Source organism: Agelaius tricolor, unplaced genomic scaffold, assembly GCF_023055355.1.
Source record: "Agelaius tricolor isolate 1412-34295 unplaced genomic scaffold, bAgeTri1.0.p SCAF_38, whole genome shotgun sequence".
In the NCBI taxonomy this organism is placed as follows: domain Eukaryota; kingdom Metazoa; phylum Chordata; class Aves; order Passeriformes; family Icteridae; genus Agelaius; species Agelaius tricolor.
The window spans coordinates 4,744,561-4,759,426 of record NW_027269298.1 but is presented as its reverse complement, the minus strand read 5'-3'; the positions used below and the strand labels follow the sequence as shown (position 1 = coordinate 4,759,426).

General features: G+C 43.3%; 1 protein-coding gene across 4 annotated transcripts in view; it reads left to right on the top strand.

The window, feature by feature from the left end:
* Positions 1-14,866, top strand: part of DENND1A (DENN domain containing 1A) — a 150,820-nt gene that overhangs the window by 106,243 nt on the left and 29,711 nt on the right. For all 4 annotated transcript variants that reach the window (XM_071454131.1, XM_071454130.1, XM_071454134.1 and 1 more), the window contains exons 14-18: positions 10,776-10,877; positions 11,380-11,467; positions 11,984-12,024; positions 12,908-12,979; positions 14,038-14,094. In XM_071454131.1, coding sequence (XP_071310232.1) covers positions 10,776-10,877; positions 11,380-11,467; positions 11,984-12,024; positions 12,908-12,979; positions 14,038-14,094 — 360 coding nt within the window. The remainder of the gene's footprint in view (positions 1-10,775; positions 10,878-11,379; positions 11,468-11,983; positions 12,025-12,907; positions 12,980-14,037; positions 14,095-14,866) is intronic.

Below are 14,866 nucleotides of genomic sequence, written 5' to 3'. Positions count from 1 at the left end.
GTAGGATAGGCAATAATCCTGCCAAGCACTTGATCAAGTGATACTGAGGAAGCTTGTATTGGTTTGGGGCAAATTGCAGAGATGCTCGGGAGAAGCCTTGGTTCAGATTTGTTTGATATGCAAACACCCCCTCACCAAGTGCTTCTGGACCTGTCCAAAAACTCCTTGGGTGTTGTTCTAGAGCAGGGGAAGCTGAAGCACAGACGTTCACTACTGGGCAAGGTGCTTAGCTCAGAATATTTGTAGAAACCTCTATTGCCTAATGGGATTTGGTCCTTACAGTATATCTGCAGAATTATTAAATATAATGGGATGCTGGCTACAAAGCAATTTTATCACCCAATTCATTCATCTGACATCTGGATTGGAAGACAGGGTGCTGGTTATCGTTGGAGATATTTTTTCTGTTGATGCTCAGAGAACTCAGCTTGCCAGTGTGGCTTATCTGTATCCTGATGGTAACAAGAGCCAGTGGCACTCCTGAGCAACTTAGGTTATTTAGTCTGTGCATCTCCAGGTCCACAGCTAACATGGACATAACAAATACTCTATTTCTCATTGCAATGGAATTGAATATTAAAAAATTTTTATTCAAATCTGCTGCTAAGTTGGAGGAAAAAAGGTACCAGTAGCAGGTTGCCAGTAACAGGTCTGTTCTGCCTGATGAACTGAAAAATTCATGTTGAGGTTCTGCAAAATTATGCTGGTTTTGCAATTCATTTTATGAAACAAGTTCTAGATTGAGCTCTGCTTACATGTATTCTCTCTCCATGGAAATTGTGTCCTTTTTCTCATTTCAAATTAGGTGAGTACAATGAAATCCTTATTTTACATATTTATTAACAAGACATTCATCCCTGTGGTATTGTAACTACCCTCAGTACTCTATGCAAAGAAATTACACAGAAAACTCACCTTCAGGAGATTATATGTGGTCACTCTTTTTCAAGCATTACTGCTTGAATAATTACAATTACATCTTTGTTATTCTTACGTATTGCTCTATCAGCCTTTATTTTGTGCCCTTCCTTTCCAGAAGTTGTTGATGGCATTGATTTTTTTGCTTTTTTTAAATTCTGAAATAAATCACATTAAAGGCCTCATGCCAAGTCTGAATCTCATTGGATATTCATTGTTAGAAAATTGATGAGTGAAGAAATGATATCAACTGTGCTGTCTGGCACATAGAGGGTTAAGGGAATTTTTGGTCTCACCAAAAAGTATTTGGTCAGGTAGTCAGGTGCTGGAAATTTTCTGAGGAACATCAGTCACCTAGGAACATGATCATCTGCTGTTCTCGGGTAGAGATTACAGGGCTTAATGATTAGCTTCTATAAGCTGCAGCTGATGCCAGACTCTACCCCCTTTACACCTAATTAGCCTCATTAATGAGCTCTTCTGCTCTCCACAGAGAGGGCTTCCTCCTCAGAATAGGAGGTAAAAAATACTTCACCCAGGTAGATGTGCTGAAACCTTTAATTATTGCCCACACCTGCAAGGTTGTGTGTCTGACAGCAATATTGCTTACCTGAAACTGCTTATTTCCAGTGACCACAGCAGCACGCGTTAACTCCTTAGCACCAGCGGCACTGCTCTGAACCTGTGCTGGTGTTTAGAGAGGGTGGAAAGACAGGCAGTTGCAAATTTAATGCTTAATCAAGTTGGATGTGATCTGGGAGGGAGGCAGTTTGTATGTGACAAAGATGTTTTTAAAAGTTTCTGAATATTTTGTTTAATCCTAAAAACTGAGCTGAAATTGCCGATACATGTCAAACACAGCAATAGGCGGACTAAGAGCACCGTTAGGTGATGAGCAACTTCTGTGTTTGAAGCAATGTAATTTAGTACTGCTAAAATGGAAACATGGAAAAATACACTTGTAGTGATCAATGGAGCAGGCAGTAACTGTGCTAATGAAGTGTTCAGGGCGATTCTGAGCCACAGCAATTCCTGGTCAATACCTAGTGGAGACTTGGGGAAATTCAGACCGCTGAAGGTTGTTGGTTATTAGCAGCGCTGCTGAGGCAGCTCCAGAACGTTTTGTGTGTGTGTTTGGGTCCCAGCGTTGTACCTGTGTCCACAGTCAGCGTTGGCTGTCCCTTAGGAACTCCTTCCTCAGCAGCCAGCATTCCTGAAGCTTCTGCAGGCAGTGCCTGCTGTGAACACTCCCAGCAGCCATGGTGCAGCTTCTCTCTGGCACTGGCAGAATTGGCTTCAGGTTAGTTCCCTGGAGTACTCTGCCTTGTGGAATATCAATATTGGGCTGCAGGATTCTCTGAGGCTGCAGGCAGCTGCACGCACAAGCTGGGCATCCTTCTGAGGGAGTTGAGGCAAGAAAAAAATGTTTTCCTGGAAAATTCATCTTCTGAAATGTGTAGATGATGTGCCTCCTGCAAGGCATGGGCAGTGCCTGTGTGAATGAATGGGCTTTCCAGCCAAAGTGATGAGTTTTCATGCATTTCAGTCAACTCTCTTTCCCTTGAAGATGCTCTTAGCAGGCTGCTGAGCTAATGTGAATGGAAGCCCTTGAGTTAAAAAAGGAATTTGGAACAAAAAACGTGTATTCACGTAACTGAAAATTATTAACAGAAAATAGGGCCTCCAAGCTGTGAGGTCACCACAATAAGAGACATCATTATTAACAATTCTTTTATTGTTATTAAAAATTCTTTTGCATGTGTAGGGGAATGTTTGTTTTAATTTATTAATAATTAAAACAGCATCAAACTTCCCCAGCCAAGATGGAACCATGGACTGCGTGAATCACAGAAATTCCTGTGCGTTTTTCCAAGAATGCAGTTTTAACTGAATGCCAAAATAAAGCATCAAAATGAATTATTTTAAAAATATTTGCATCATGTTTTGTCAGTTTTTGCAGCTTCACATCACCATTACATAGATGGGATGGAGACACTGCACGCGGACTCTTCTGGTGGAAACGTTGGCACGTTCAGTTCTGGTTCCTTGGTGGAAGCCAGAGGTTCAGGGCAGATGAGGAGGACCTGTACAAGCTCTGGCTGATCTCTGAGGGCGTGTGGGTCTGGAGGGGAGCAGAGCCCGGCGGTCCCTGCCCATCTGCTCCCTGTCAGAGCACACAGCCGTGCTGCTGGCCCCGCGCCCCGGCCAGCTCCGGGCGCTCCCGCCTGCTCTCCACGACAGCTCCGGGAGCCGCTGCACCGCTGCTCCCAGCCAGATGCTTCCCTGCACATGGGCTCTAATTAGATGGCGCTTTCCCCCTCACAAAGGAGTTGGAATTCTGCATGGTTTCCATGTCAGGAATGTGTTGCGATAGGATGGCAGTTGGGAGGAGCCCTGTGGCCCAACGGGCCGGGATTGCACTTGCTGCAGATTGCAGTGTCCTGTGGGTTTGCAGGAATGCACGGCAGTTCATGGACAGAGCAGAACGTGTGCGGAGAGCAGAGGAAGGAAAAGTCTGCTTCCTTTTTTGTCCTCACACTGGATGCAACTTCCTGTTTATGAATGTACCATGGTGGAACTGGAGCACTGAGGCAGATTACAGATCTGGCACTAACTGCTTGGGAGACCCAGCATCCCCAGGCTCTCAGAGGCGAGGTTTCTTCTTTTAATTCTAGTTTCTTACTTTTTAAAGTATTTAAATAAGAACTGCAAGCTGTGAGATATTGTACAGGAGAACCTGGGAAAATGAAATCTAACTTATAAAAATGATACTTTCCAATATGTTTGGATCCTGAGCCTGTTGTGAGATGGCTCTTCTAGTTATCAAGGAGCTCTGATGAAAGTGGTAGAAGATCAGCAGCTTTGATGATTACACTGATTTCTGTGTCTTGCCTGCTCATGAGGTAAAATCTGTGCCTCTTTCTGACAGTGGGTGAGAAAATGGTAAAAAGAGAGTGAAAAGTTCTTATTTGTATGAGGGAATGGAACCTTTTTCCAGTGTTCCTAATCCAGGGCCCCTGTATTCATGTAACTGTAACCTCTCTCAGGGGACAGGATCTGCTCTAAGGTGAGCCTTTTCTGGCTGTGTTTTTCCATGGCAGTAGTTGAGGCTTCCTCAGCAAGTTGCCAAGTGGCATAACACGAGGGACAGGTCCTCCCTGTGAGTTCTGCTGGAGCATTTCCCTTGCCAGTTACTCTGTGCTGGCCATGTTCTTACATCGTGTACGTCAGTGCATCTGCCAGGGACTGGGTGTGTCTGACTCAGTGCAAAATTAAAGTTTCATTCCATTAGATCCATTTTATTTATAGAGTCAGGAGGTTTGTTACTTAGCTAAGAGAGTGGGATTTCATGACCTCTCTTTATGACTAAGGCTTCTCTCACATTGCTTTAGTGAGATTAAAAACAGTTTGTTCTCCTTCTGTGTCTATATCAGCATCTAAATCTTATAGTGAAATGCCCTGCTCTTCAAAACAGCTGTTTATTGAATATGGTTTTGGGGATCTTGAGACAATGGAGTCATTTACATTGTGCACAAAAACATATTTTCAACATATTTTTCTGGAAACCTCCTTGATTTGGATGTTTGGGCTTTTTACATGTATCTAAGAAATCAAAGGAAGCAAAATATTAACATTTGTGGTCTTAAAGCATGTTGGTAATTTGTAAATCTCGGCCAATGATTTGTTATTTCTACAGAGATTTTTTTTCCTATTTTACCAAATACTTTGTATTCTATTGCGTTTTAATAGGTGAAGCAAAAATAGCTCTTGGTTTATCTGATAGGCAATACTTTGCGTAGATTGTTTTTCCAAGCACACTTTTATATTTTGTCATAGTATAAAATAACTCATTTAAAGAATTGCACTGCAATTTTTCTCCTCCTCTGTATTGTCACTAATATTCCACAATAGTTAAAATAGAAAAAGGCTTTTCATTGCAGGGACCCTGAATTGGCAGCTGCTTTGCATGCCGAACGTCCCAGCTTCAATGGGAGCATTGCTCATGGAATGATTGCAGAACCAGGCCCTGAAATTACCTTGCCAGCTAATGATAAAATCGCATGCAGGCCACAGGGGTTTTTGTGGAATAAATATAAGAGTGGAACAATATCCAGTACACATTATACCAGTAATTTAAAGCATATTCAGGACAAAGAGAGAGTTCCCAGTGCAGGCAGCATCATAGAGATTTGCTGTATCTGATAAAGATTAGGTTTCTCAGCTCATAATACCATACTATTACTTTCCTTTTGTTAGTCTTTCAACACCTACACTCCTGCATTGACACAATATCAAGTAGGAAGAGGAAGAATAGCCTTGTATTTAAGGGACTGAGCAGGGATTAAAGAAATTTCGGTTCTTTTCCCTGGCTCTGCCAGAGACTTTTGTGACCGTGTACAAGTTACTTATTATTTTCATGCCTCTATTCTTGATCTGTGAAATGGTGATTTTTTTTTTTCCTTTCTTTTTCCTCCCAGCCCTAAAAGCTTTCTTGCTGGCTTCTTTGCACTTCATGTGCTAGGCCTGTTGCTTGAGTTCCATCTAGGAAGCCGTAGCAGTTGCGTAGGGCCAGGAAATGTCTGGCTGCTGTAGGTGATGAAATCAGGGCAGGCAATGGCTGGAATTAGCCATATAAACACTTGGAAAGCTGGCTGGCTCCATTACAGTAATGTACTTTCATTACTTGTGGGTACGAGTGTGTGTCATTTTACTTGGTCTAACAGGAAAATGGCAGGTATCCTGATGAACTAACAGAGTTTGAAAGAAGAGGCAAAACCATTGCTCTGCCATGGAAGTTTTCTCTAGTTACACATTTTTTGACAGTTTCATCTTTTATTTGAAGTTGGTTTTGGGCCCTCTTGCTGTGTCTCTACCAGAGGCTGTATTCTGTAGTGGGGAGCTGAAAAGGTCTGAAATTGGGCTGGTGATGGAGCTGAGCTCTTACGTGAGGCTGCACTGTTTGGGCAGTGCAGTCTGCATTCGTAATACATGGCTTTCAAATGCTTTTCAAGATTGCACTTGGCAATAATAATTTATCAGAACTGGCAGTCTCTTATTGAACAGAGCCTGAATGTACTTTTCTTTAGAAGGCATGTGGTCAAATCTCTGAACATGTGATTTCTTTGTTCCTGAGCTGCATCTTGAGATGCTAATAAAGCTCTGGTATCATTCATGTAATACAGAGAGGTTGATCTCTGCTTTCTGGATCCCATTATGACTGAGGTGGATGCAAAGAGCTCTCTTGTGCTGAATGTATGGACTGGTTATGGGAGGTTATTTGTCAGTGCAATTCAAGCTGAATGAGCTAATGTCCTATCAGGTGTCAGTCACCAATTTCAGGTTTTCTTTATGGAATCCCGCTGGCTGGCTGATGATGAGCTGCTCTTGCCCTGACACTGCCATCACAGTTCTGGAAAGGTCTGCAGAGCAGTGCCTTGCCTTTGGTTGCTGCTGTACTTGACACAGACACATCCAGATCATTCTCCTGCCTCGCTTTATCATTCTGGGTGGAATTAAGGCTGATGAGTCCTAGAATATCCCTAGTAAAGCTTTACTTTGCCATTTGCCATGTCCTAGAATATCCCCACTGCCTTTACTTTGCTGTTTGCAGCCCAACCATTGTCAGTACAGGATGTGGTTGTTTACAGCATCAGGTGCTGCATGACTGGCTTGCATGCCCTTGCTTTGCTGTATCCTGGGGGTGCTGCAGTGGCACTGGAGTTGCACTTGGTCTCCTGTCAGTGGGCATCTGTGTGTGCCTTGAGCCCCAGTGTTGCAGCATGTGCTGCTGTGCAGAGCAGCCCTGTGCTGTTGTAGTGAGGCTGTGTGTGTGCAGAACAGCTGTGTGCTGTTGTAGTGAGGCTGTGTGTGTACAGAACAGCTCTGTGCTGTTGTAGTGAGGCTGTGTGTGTGTGGAACAGCTCTGTGCTGTTGTAGTGAGGCTGTGTGTGTGTGTACAGAACAGCTCTGTGCTGTTGTAGTGAGGCTGTGTGTGTACAGAACAGCTCTGTGCTGTTGTAGTGAGGCTGTGTGTGTGTGTAACAGCTCTGTGCTGTTGTAGTGAGGCTGTGTGTGTGTGTGTAACAGCTCTGTGCTGTTGTAGTGAGGCTGTGTGTGTGTGTACAGAACAGCTCTGTGCTGTTGTAGTGAGGCTGTGTGTGTGTGTACAGAACAGCTCTGTGCTGTTGTAGTGAGGCTGTGTGTGTACAGAACAGCTCTGTGCTGTTGTAGTGAGGCTGTGTGTGTGTGTACAGAACAGCTCTGTGCTGTTGTAGTGAGGCTGTGTGTGTGTACAGAACAGCTCTGTGCTGCTGTAGTGAGGCTGTGTGTGTGTGGAACAGCTCTGTGCTGTTGTAGTGAGGCTGTGTGTGTGTGGAACAGCTCTGTGCTGCTGTAGTGAGGCTGTGTGTGTACAGAACAGCTCTGTGCTGTTGTAGTGAGGCTGTGTGTGTGTGTAACAGCTCTGTGCTGTTGTAGTGAGGCTGTGTGTGTGTGTACAGAACAGCTCTGTGCTGTTGTAGTGAGGCTGTGTGTGTGTGTACAGAACAGCTCTGTGCTGCTGTAGTGAGGCTGTGTGTGTGTACAGAACAGCCCTGTGCTGCTGTAGTGAGGCTGTGTGTGTACAGAACAGCCCTGTGCTGCTGTAGTGAGGCTGTGTGTGTGTGTACAGAACAGCCCTGTGCTGCTGTAGTGAGGCTGTGTGTGTGTACAGAACAGCTCTGTGCTGCTGTAGTGAGGCTGTGTGTGTGTACAGAACAGCTCTGTGCTGCTGTAGTGAGGCTGTGTGTGTGTACAGAACAGCCCTGTGCTGCTGTAGTGAGGCTGTGTGTGTACAGAACAGCCCTGTGCTGCTGTAGTGAGGCTGTGTGTGTGTGTACAGAACAGCCCTGTGCTGCTGTAGTGAGGCTGTGTGTGTGTACAGAACAGCTCTGTGCTGCTGTAGTGAGGCTGTGTGTGTACAGAACAGCTCTGTGCTGCTGTAGTGAGGCTGTGTGTGTGTGTACAGAACAGCTCTGTGCTGTTGTAGTGAGGCTGTGTGTGTACAGAACAGCTCTGTGCTGCTGTAGTGAGGCTGTGTGTGTACAGAACAGCTCTGTGCTGCTGTAGTGAGGCTGTGTGTGTGTGTACAGAACAGCTCTGTGCTGTTGTAGTGAGGCTGTGTGTGTACAGAACAGCTCTGTGCTGTTGTAGTGAGGCTGTGTGTGGCAGCAGATCAGATGTGGGCTGAAACTTTTCAGCTTTTTCAGGGGTCATGAGATGCAGCACTGCCCTGATGAACTTTATTATGCCAGATGAATATGAAATAGTCTTATAAAGGAGATTTGCAAAGACAGAAAGAAAAGGCACCTATTTTTTCAGCGCATCTGGGAATCTTAGTCCTCTATTTTATAGATTTTCTGTTGTGTTAAGATTGCAGATTAAATGTGTACATTTTGTAATAAAAAGAATTCTGTGATTCAGTCTTGAACTAGATGTGAATTATCTGTAACATTACAGATCAAGTCAGATTCCTCATCGAGTCATGTTGTGCACAGGTTTAGAGCCTTTGCAGTGCAATACTTCAGCCTCTGTTAGGCATTTACAGTTGAAAAGGATATTAATGGATATTTAAGGTGTTGATGAATCATGGCCTAAATTTTAATTGTTGGAACCAGTGAGTTTAGGAGTCGATGAGTTTTTCAAGGACAAGTTATTTTTCTTGTTTCACATGCAAACAAGACCATTCATTTCACACCAGATCTGCAGTTCTGCGGGTGTCCCCCGTGTATAATGTCATTTGTCAGTAAAAGCAGAGCTGATTAGCTTTATAATTTACAGTTAACCAGATCTGTCAGGAAAATGGTCTTATTGTCCAGCTTGTCTTTTTGTCCTGAAGCTGTGCTGGGGGTGGAACAGGGTGTGCACCTCGGGGAGGTCAGCGAGGGTGGAAGGCACTAATGCATTCTGAGCTGCAAAGCTCACGCTTGACCTCCGTGATTAAAGTTTTTTTCTGTCATCCAGCAGCCGGTGAGCCTGAAATGTCTCTGAAGAAGTCAAAAGGTCTAATCAAGCTAATGAACAAACCCAGTCATTAGTACTTTGGGAAGGAAGTGTGCCGGCAGTGCCGTGCCCCAGCTGCAGGGTGTGTGTTGCTGGGGGCGCAGGAGCTGCTGGAGGGGCAGCAGGGCACAGCCGCTCCCCGCGCAGGGCCGAGCTCATCCCACGCTGTCCACGCTCTGCTCTGGCCAGGGGGGATTTGGCGTTCCTGTAGGTGATAGCAAGGGCTGCTTGTTTCCCTTGAAGGGCTTTTTAAGTGAGGATTAAACAAAAGCTAAACCTTCCTTAGGTGAACGTCTGTGCTAGTGAACTCATCTGCATTTCTCCTTACCCATTCCTCCCAGCTCTTTTCACTCACATTTCTCTGACATGGATAAAATATTTCTCAGGGATCCTTTGTTACGTTCCAGTGTCTGAAGTTAATGGGAAAGCCTTTTTCACACTGGTCAAGTAGATGCCAGCTGTTAGTCATTTAAATGCAGTAAAACCTTTCAGACAGTGCACACCTTGGCTTTGGAGCCAGAACCTTTGTCATGTGTGTCCTGGAGACTGGCACCAGTGTCTTACATACATGCACATACCAGCCAGACCTGCTTTTCCAACCATTTTATCTTTGTTTATTTTATAATGAAGTGTCTTATAATTCTTTATTCTGATGAGAGCAAAGCCCTAGCAAAGAAGAAAAAAGTAGTTTTTTCATGCTCACGCTTCTTGCCTGGAAAGCATGTAGTGATTTTGGTTTTCCCTGTAAAAAGAGTAAATCAAAACCAGGTTATTATTTTTAAAATAAATTACCCTAAAACTGTAACTATCACGTAAGAAACCTGCTTTTTCTTCCAAATCCATTGAAATTCACTGGTTCAAGCCAGGGGTGTGACAGAAACTCTCCTAAGAAAGTAACTTCTTCCCTCTGTCAAAAATACCCACCCTGTGCTTAAACAGACACTTGCAATTAATCCTTTCCTCAGTCATTTGAGCTGCCCTGTTGATTTTACACAGCCAGTGGTAAATATGAGGTCACTAATTTAAAGCTTTCAGAAATAGAATGATATTATCCTTCTAAAGGGAATGCTTTAAGACTTTTGCTGTCTAATGTTAATTTTGAATACTCAACAGATGAAGAGTCCAGATATATTTTGGGTTAATATGAGCATCCATAAGCATATATGTGGCTTAGTATGAGCACCCATAGTAATTATACATCAGTACAATTTAGTCCTTCTTTGTTACTTGTTTCTCATTCAATAAATATATTTGCTTGCTCTGTTGTGTATTTGTAGACGTGTGGAAGAAATTGGTGCAGATACACAGCAGACTTCAGCATTACCATTACTCATTAAATAAGATAAAAGTAGAACTGCAAAACAATTTCTGTCTTTTGCTGACAAGATTGGGAAAAAGGGGAATTCCACTCCTCCAATATGAGTTTTGCAGAGGTGTGGAAAGAGCAGAGTGGACATTCCTGACCTGTTTGTGCTGGCTCTGCTGGGGCAAATAAGCAGAGTATAAGGGATTCACATGACTCTGTGTCATATTTTGGGGAGAGTAAGTAATATTAGCTTTTTGAATGATGAAAGTTCTTCATCTTTAGCAAAATGTGTGTATAGCCACTCTGGTTTATTTTGATGATCTGCAATTTTCCAGCCTGTTTTTCCATCCTGTGGTTGGGACCTGCAAATAAAATGCAGTTTACTCAATGCTGGGTAAGGTGTATGTTCCTTACCTGTTTATTTTGGAAGGGAAGAAGGTCAGGTGCAGGCAGTGGGTTCCCAGGGACTCAGTCAAGGCTCTTGGAGTGTTTAATGCTCTGAACTCTCCAGGGTGAACCCATCACTTTCTGCGAAGAAGCGTTCGTGTCCCACCGTTCGTCTGTGATGAGGCAGTTCCTGCAGAATGCCATCCAGCTCCAGCTCTTCAAGCAGGTACTGCCTCCAGTGGTCCATGGGGAAGTTCAGGTGGGGGCTGGGGGGCTGTTTCTGTGTCCCTTGATCCTGCAGTGCAGCACCTCAGCTCCTGCTTGCTGGCTTCTCTCAGACAGGGTGCTGAGGCTTTCTCTGTATTGAGAGGTGGATGGGTTTTCCCACTAATGGTCTCTGAACTCAAGGGTTTTTCTTACCTGAGCATGCCTAGACCCAAGATATCTCCTGTGCACTTTGTCCAGGAAGCATATTACTGTTGAACATAGAACTACTGCTTTAGGGTAGCTGAAAACATGTATATGTAGCCAAACATGAGTGCTGGTTTTTAGCAAAGCCACACGCCTTAGGGCAGTGGGCAACACTGTGTCAGTTTGGGTGGTGTTTTCATTCTATTTTGAGTCCCTACCCAATGCAAACACTGAGGTTATTCCAGCTAGTGAAGGATAAAGTCTTTCTGAAAGGATGAAGCTGGATGATGTGTTTCTGTCTTCTAATGCTGATGCAGTTCATTGACGGGCGTCTGGATCTGCTGAACTCTGGGGAGGGCTTCAGTGACGTGTTTGAAGAGGAGATAAATATGGGAGAATATGCAGGTAAGAAATATTTTAAAGTTATTTCAGACACTATTTTTGGTTTACCATTTGTGGGTTATCGTGATGTAATTGGTCATTGCTGCTAGGGAAATAACAGGCTCAGTGATCTTGGCAGCCTGAAATGTCTTAAATTTTTGTTCCTTCATCTGTCAAGAGCTTTGAACAATGTATTGTAGTCTGAGTAATGCTTGTTCAGTCTTTAAAAACCTCAGCGTTATCACTTTAATAAAGTACAGCTAAAAGAGTTCTTGCATTGGAGGTAAAATCTTGGCTTTACCCAGAACCACCTCAGATTTTAGTGAACTTAAAAACATCTGTGTCCTCAAATGTCTGAGACAACATAGAGAAAACAGGAGAGTGTAAATCTCTCATCAATGTTATGTTTTCTGAAAGAAAAGGCTGCCTGTCCTGTTCTGTCCATGCTCCAGAGCCACTAAGTGCCAACACTTCACATTTTGAGCTTATTTTCTGTTCAGCAGAGGGTTACAATTTGTTTTTGTGTTTGGTTCTCCGTAGGTAGTGACAAACTGTACCACCAGTGGCTGTCCACAGTGAGGGTAAGCACACGAGCCAGACACCCTGAACTGGAGCTGGCCTGTCGAAGATTTTCATGTAGTGACAGAGACAGTAAATCTTAAAGCTGTTTACATCTGATTGCATATAATCACATTTCAGCTCTGGAACTGTTATTTTGCACTGAAAGTAGGAAATACAACTTTAGCCAGGGTTTAATTGCTCGGATTTTGCCCTTCTGTGTTTCTCAGTAAGGTGCTGTACAGCAGTAGTGGGTGGGGTGTGGCAGGGGTGTAGAACACCAGCCAGGTGAACAGATCATTGCAGTGCACGTGTCACTGGCTCATCACTTGGATTGTGTTCATCACATGAGATTCAGCTGATCTAGAATTATTGTTTGGGACTGGAGTTAGATTTCATTTTCCCTCAGTTTATCCCTTTATCAACTACTAGAATCTGAAGAAGGCACCATGTGTGATAAACAGGACTGTGGGATGAAGGAAGGGAAAAGAGCAAAGTAAAGCCAGATCTCCCCTCCTCAGATGGAACATACAGACTGTCCTGAAGCAGCCTCTGGCTCAGACATTGAGTGTTGTTCAGGATACTTGTGTCTTAAACTTGGCCAAGATTTTAGTGGGATGTACAGAACAGCCCTGAGGTGGGTGGAGGCTGTGAGATGTGTAAGACAAGGGAGGCACCTGCATTGTCCCTTGGACAAGTGCTCAGTACAGAACTGGGCAAAACCAGAGCGACATTCAGGGTGGTTTTCCTTGGGTCTTTTTCTTTAAATCTGGCCTTTTCATACTCAGCTCTGCTAATAAGGATAGTTAATGCTCTGTTCTTTTAAGTGAAGAATGGTGGATTTTAGATGGCTGTTTGCTTTCAAGAGCTTTGATAACATTTCTTCCCTTGTTACTGTAATTACAGAAAGGAAGTGGAGCCATTTTAAACACAGTAAAGACCAAGGCCAACCCTGCCATGAAGACTGTCTATAAGTTTGTAAGTACTGAGGACTGGCTTACTACTGAGATAAGAGTCTAATTACAATTCTGTTTAGACCTTTCAAATGAGACTCAAGACTCAAATCCATTTTTATTGGACTCACAAAATTACTCAAAATATACATTCATTCAAATTTCAAATTTAAATGAAAAAGTCATTTTGAAATTTAAACTCAATTGAAATGCAAAGTACAATGGGAACTTGTGATTTCTTTTGAAAGTACAGATGATAAATTCCATTTATTACACAGAACTCTTTCTGGGAAATAGTGCCTGTGTTCTCTGCTAGGCAGCTCTACCATCTCATCATTGCTCTGTTGGAAATCATTGTTACCTCAGCTTTCCCTGCTTGCAGCTTCATCGAAAGAAGGGAATCCTCTCATTTTCCAAATTGTTTCCATCTTTTCTAAATGTCAATTAATTTTCCCTAGAGATTTCTTATACCTGCTTATTTAGAGCCCAACTTACTGAGTTATTCTTTCAATGGAAGTGTTTTCAGTGCTGTTAACAAACAGCTGGTGTGTTATGTGCTATCGTGTGTGGCTGCCAGCTCCACTCTGCCAGATCAAACAGCACAGGAACAAGTGAGGATTTCTTCTATGCTCAGCTCTGGGAAATAATGTTACAAAAAGCATTGAGATAACCGTTCAAACTTTGGGCTTTTCCTGCCTTCCTCCAGCCTGAGAGAAAGGAGTAGGATGAGATTGGCTCTACTGAGTGGGACTGGCACCCAGAGCACTGTGAGGAGAATTTGCAGGCTCGCTGCCAGTGTGGAAGAATAGAAGTTTATAGCAAAGATAAATACTTACTGGGGAACACTGAGAGTGTGGAATGCAAACCATGAAAGATGTCTGTGGCTTCAAAACAGGGAAAACAACATTTTTGAAAGATGGGGTGGTGTTTTTTGTTTATTTGGAGTCTTTTTAGCTTTCTGTTTGTTTTAATGTGTTTTCAGTATCCTGTTACATTTTTTATTGCCGTTTTTATTAACTGAAAACAAACTTAGTCACTGCTGGAAATAGAAGGGAATTTTAACTTAAATTATTTTTCATGCAGGCAAAAGATCATGCAAAAATGGGAATAAAAGAAGTGAAAAACCGCTTGAAGCAAAAGGTACTTGAAGTTCTTATTCAAAATGTATAAGCACCACATCTGAAATCCTTAGCCACTGAAAGCATGATGTGATCAATAGGAAGCTGTTTGATACAGTGCTGTTAGCACACTTCAAAATGCATTACCAGCTGTCCTGGATTTTTCACACTTATAAATATTCACAGACAAAAAAAAAATTGTCTTCAAATACATGAAAGCTCTGACTTAAACCCACAAAAGCTAGAAAATTGAGTGTTCTGCTTGGAGTGGTCCTGCTCCTGTCCTTCATGCTGGGGCACTGTGTGAGGGGACTGCATGTGGACTGGGGACACTTCCCTACAGTTTTGGCAGTGAACTTTTTGCAAATGGCAATTTGTTGTTATTTTTGCAGTAGTCAGTCAGGAAAAAAAGCCATTGGGAAGGGGATTTCTGCATTTCTTGAACGTCTGCTGCAAAGTTCAGACAGGAAGGAATTTATTAGAGTCGGTTGCCAGTTGGAATTATTGGAGGAAAAAATCCTCCAGCTGTTTGTTGTTTCCCAGATCTGTGTGTGTGTGTTTGTAAACAGCGCAATTCCAGCTGTTCGAGGGATGCGTTATCCAGTCCCAGCTGCTCCTTTCAAAGCAGAGCTCCTGCCACACTGGCACACACCTCATGAGGACCTGGGTAACTGCCCTGGCTTAGGGCACAGACTCCCTTTACTCTGTGCCTCAGGGCTCTCAGAGAAAGGAGGAAGCCAGGCAGCTGACCTGCTGAGAGAACCGAGCTTCTTATTCAGAAATTTGTATTCAGT